The sequence below is a fragment of the Merops nubicus genome, unplaced genomic scaffold (genome assembly GCF_000691845.1).
Source record: "Merops nubicus isolate BGI_N331 unplaced genomic scaffold, ASM69184v1 scaffold45809, whole genome shotgun sequence".
Classification (NCBI taxonomy): domain Eukaryota; kingdom Metazoa; phylum Chordata; class Aves; order Coraciiformes; family Meropidae; genus Merops; species Merops nubicus.
The window spans coordinates 2,606-6,411 of NW_008631198.1; the positions used below are offsets into that span (position 1 = coordinate 2,606).

A 3,806-nucleotide genomic window follows, 5' to 3' on the forward strand; every position below is an offset into this window, starting at 1 on the left:
GGGAAGCTGTTCTTGGGTGGAGTTCTTGCCTTTGGTCTAGGCTTTTCTGAGTTCCTCTTGGTTTCCAGAACATCTAGCCTCACCCTTTCCATTGCTGGCATTTTCAAGGTAAGGCATGGTTCTTGTGCTAATGCTAGAAGGCAAGTACTTCATGTGGTGGGAACTTCTTTAGAGCATTAGAAGTCATCTCTTGTTATTTTCGTCCTCCTTGCATAGGAGCTTGATCCTTTGCCTTTTAGTCTCTGCAGTGAGTCCTTTGGTCCCTGACAGCAAGAAGCAGACTAGTGGCTGTTCTGTAAAAAACATCATTAAGGTCAGAAAGTTTGGTGGGATTTGGGATAGACTAAAATGTGTAGGCCTCACAAGCAGTGGATAGTGTGGGAGGGAGGCTGGGTAAGAAGGGCATGCTCTTGCATCAGAGTCAGATATGAACAAACCACTGGTTTGAACTATCTCTTTTAACTGAGTTTGGTACATTGTCCCTCCTTTGAGGAATCTGGCACATGTACTTCTGAGCTAAATGCTGACGTGAAATTTGTCTTACCTGGAAGTCACAGGATTCCCATGTAGCCAAGCCATGCAGTCAGAGGACTTAAAATCCCACATCCCAGTTTAACAGGCTGTTCTGTTCCTAGACACTTCTTAGAACATGGAAGAATGTGCTGGTGGAAATTAGCAGCCTGGCATCTTGATCTAGGCTTAAGCTGGTAAACATCTCATGCATATCTACTCAGGTCCTGTCCCACCACTTGTCATGTTTTTTGTTTCTACAGGAAATCTGCACTTTATTCCTTGCCACACGTTTGCTGGGGGACCACCTCAGTCTCTTGAACTGGCTGGGCTTTGCTGTCTGTCTGTCAGGAATCTCCCTTCATGTCATTCTCAAAGCCATGAGTTCCAAAGGTGATTCTGTTTTAAATCTCCTTCTGTCGCTCTGTAGGCATTCTCATAGCTTCACTAGGAGCTGTGTCTGTCTGAGTTCCAGCTCCTTGCCAGCACCAGGTTTGATGGGTGCTCCAGCAAGATTGTCACTAAACAGGCTGTCTGCATGCAGGTGAAAAAGCACTGAAGCTACCCAGGGAGTCCAGCTCCACCACTGATGTGGAGCTGCTGCTGCACCACACTGGATGTGGTGAGGAGGAAGAGGACGTTGAAACCCTGCAGCAACACTGACTGGACATGAAGCAGAAAGACCTCCTGCTCTGTTCTTGCCAAACCTGCCTGACAGCTGTCTAGAAGGAGGGTCCAAGAGTCCATGTCTGTGACCACCCAAAGGAGAGCCAGAGCCTGGTGAGAGACTCCAGTGATTCTGCTGCAGTGTGGACCCATAGCTACTGCACAAAAAACGGGCAGTATCCCCCTCGCGGAGAGTGAACGTGGAAGAGGAGTCCTGGTTCAGTGGAGGCAGACCAGCATGGTGAGACTGGGAAGTGTTACACAAAGGTTATTAGGGAATCCTGAAGGCTGTATATTGGGAGGGTAGACCATGAGCAGCAGCACGAGCACAGACATGCCTGGAATGCAGGCCGAGGGGTTTAGGGATGATGTTAGTATTGTTTAGGCTTTGACTTCAAAAGGAAAGGTGGATATACTTTCCCATACTTTCCTTATGGTTCTGGTAAGTAGGAACTTCCATCTTGATGGGAACAGATGATTATATATAAATCCATAGACATGTCCAAGTGAGAAGGAGACTTTGTGCCTGTTGACCTTCATGTTCTGTATGTACAGTAAGGAGAGAGTGAAATGCTGGTATTTGGGACCAATTGAACACAGCCAAATGATGTTGGTTGGAGGAAGAACAGGGATGTATGATTATTCCTGGCCAAGGGGAGTGAGAGCAGTATCATAGGAAGTCTAGCTCAAGCAACGAGCTTAACTGGAAAATGTGTGGGTATTTGAAGAGCATTTTTGTTTTGTTTTAAATAAACCGTTTTTCTGATTCCCTTTTGTCTTCACATTATGTACCTCTGCTTCATCAAGCAGAGGTCCTTTATCTTCTGAACTCCCTTCCTTTTAGACCCACGTTGATATTGCTACTGCACACACAATTATTTTTGAGGTCTGGCACAAAAAGTACTTGCCTATGAACAGGGTCCTTGATCTCTAGGACTAGAGGAAACATAACTGACTTGTCTGTCTTCATGTGCCAGCAAGACACCGTATCCCAAGAAGACTTCTGGTATTGTGGCTTTTTGTAGGAATTTTTTCTCCTAGCCCCATTAGGTTGGATCAGTTAGTGCTGCCACCTTGTCCAGGATGGGAAGATGGTGCAGGATTTAAGATGTGCTTTTTGCTTTCTGCTAAGAGACAAGTGCTGTTGGGCAGGTGGCTGGGTTTTTGCATGGCAGAATTTTTGCCTCTTTGAAATTTTGTTCTATGTTAGCTTTTGGAGTTTTTGGAGTGGAAATAACTTCAGCAAGCTTCCCAAAGGGGTAACAGTGTGTCCTTTCTCCTGAGAGGAGCTTGAGTGGATTCCTCATGTTCTGTTTGAGAACCTGAACCATTTTGACTAGACTGTCCCTGTGCTGATCTTGCTTCATCATTTTCAGATATTAAGTCTTTCTTGATGACTTTAATCAAGATTATATATCCTGCAAAAAAACTGTTTCTGAAGAAGAATCTTTGTGATAATGATCTTTAGTGATGTTCTGATAGACACTGGTAACTTGCGTCAGAGCAGACAGCAGGTGGTGCAGCTACCTCACCTGAAGCTACTGAACCAGCAGTTCCCAGCCAGGCTGGCACGCCAAAGGATCTTGGGAATCAAGGGGGATGCCTGGAGCTGAGAAGGGCTTGGTCTGTCCCTAGTTGGATTTTCCAGTGGCTGGGTTTATGATGCTTCCAGCGTGCTTCTCCCAGCATGTTGCTTTCCTGTTTACCTTACTGATAGGTGTAAGCTCTAAGCACTAAATACTGTGTACTTGATGTGGGGCAGTGATCCTTTCTGCACGTGATCTGTGTTTAGCAATGCTGCAGCTGCTCCTGCATTTCCCTTGCCACTCCAAGAACTGAACCTCGTGCATCCTTCTGCTCTGTAAGTCTCAGGCTGGGATTTGAGGTCCTTGTAAATCAAGGTAAAGGTGACTTTGTTGACAGGCTGGGATTTGCACCACATACAGTGCTTGAAGGTGAGATGTGATTGTGCCAGTGCAAGCACTTGTGAACTGTAGAGCCCTGTAGTCTGTCGCTTCCAGTCTCGTGACCTCTTCAAGACAGAGGGAACACCCCAGAACCTACTGTCCACTCCTGGCGTTTCTGATCGAGGCGCGACTCTGGCAACAAATATTGCACTGTCGCTCACTCCAGGGAGGATGCTCAGAACAGCTTTTGGGACAAGCAGTTAGCTCTGCACACTTCCCTGGAGAGTCTGTCTGCTTGCTTCCAGTGAAGCTAGGTAGATACCTGTTTCCTTGTTCAGTAAAGTTTATTTCTTTTCAGAGGTAAGAGAAATCTAGAAATAAGAACATAAGTCTCTACTGCTTTGTGATTTTGCCACAGCATACGGTTGGTACAAGGCAGTCCAGTTGTCTGTGAGACTGATTGGGCATAATTCATCTGTCTAGGAAAGAATCCTGTTCTAGTTCCTTTTAGCATGCAGACAGGAATGGCAGAGATCTCTGTCCTATTCTTGCCTGTGAATTTAAAAAGCCCTTATACAGAGCATGGTGATAATTAATATTTAACTTACTGAGATTCAGTAGATCATGTTTTCACTACCCTCATAAATCCAGGTAGGAATCTTGTGGTGCAAGGAGATCTTGTGACCAGCACATAGCAAAGAGGCCTTAATGCAGCTACTGCTG

General features: G+C 45.7%; 1 protein-coding gene across 1 annotated transcript in view; it reads left to right on the forward strand.

The window, feature by feature from the left end:
- SLC35C2 (solute carrier family 35 (GDP-fucose transporter), member C2) overlaps nucleotides 1-1,173 on the forward strand; it is a 2,677-nt gene extending 1,504 nt beyond the window's left edge. The window contains 3 exon segments of the mRNA XM_008947496.1: nucleotides 1-108; nucleotides 774-903; nucleotides 1,055-1,173. The exon segment at nucleotides 1-108 is cut by the window's left edge and continues 30 nt beyond it. Of these exon segments, the coding sequence (XP_008945744.1) occupies nucleotides 1-108; nucleotides 774-903; nucleotides 1,055-1,173 (357 nt within the window).
- Nucleotides 1,174-3,806: the final 2,633 nt, after the last annotated feature.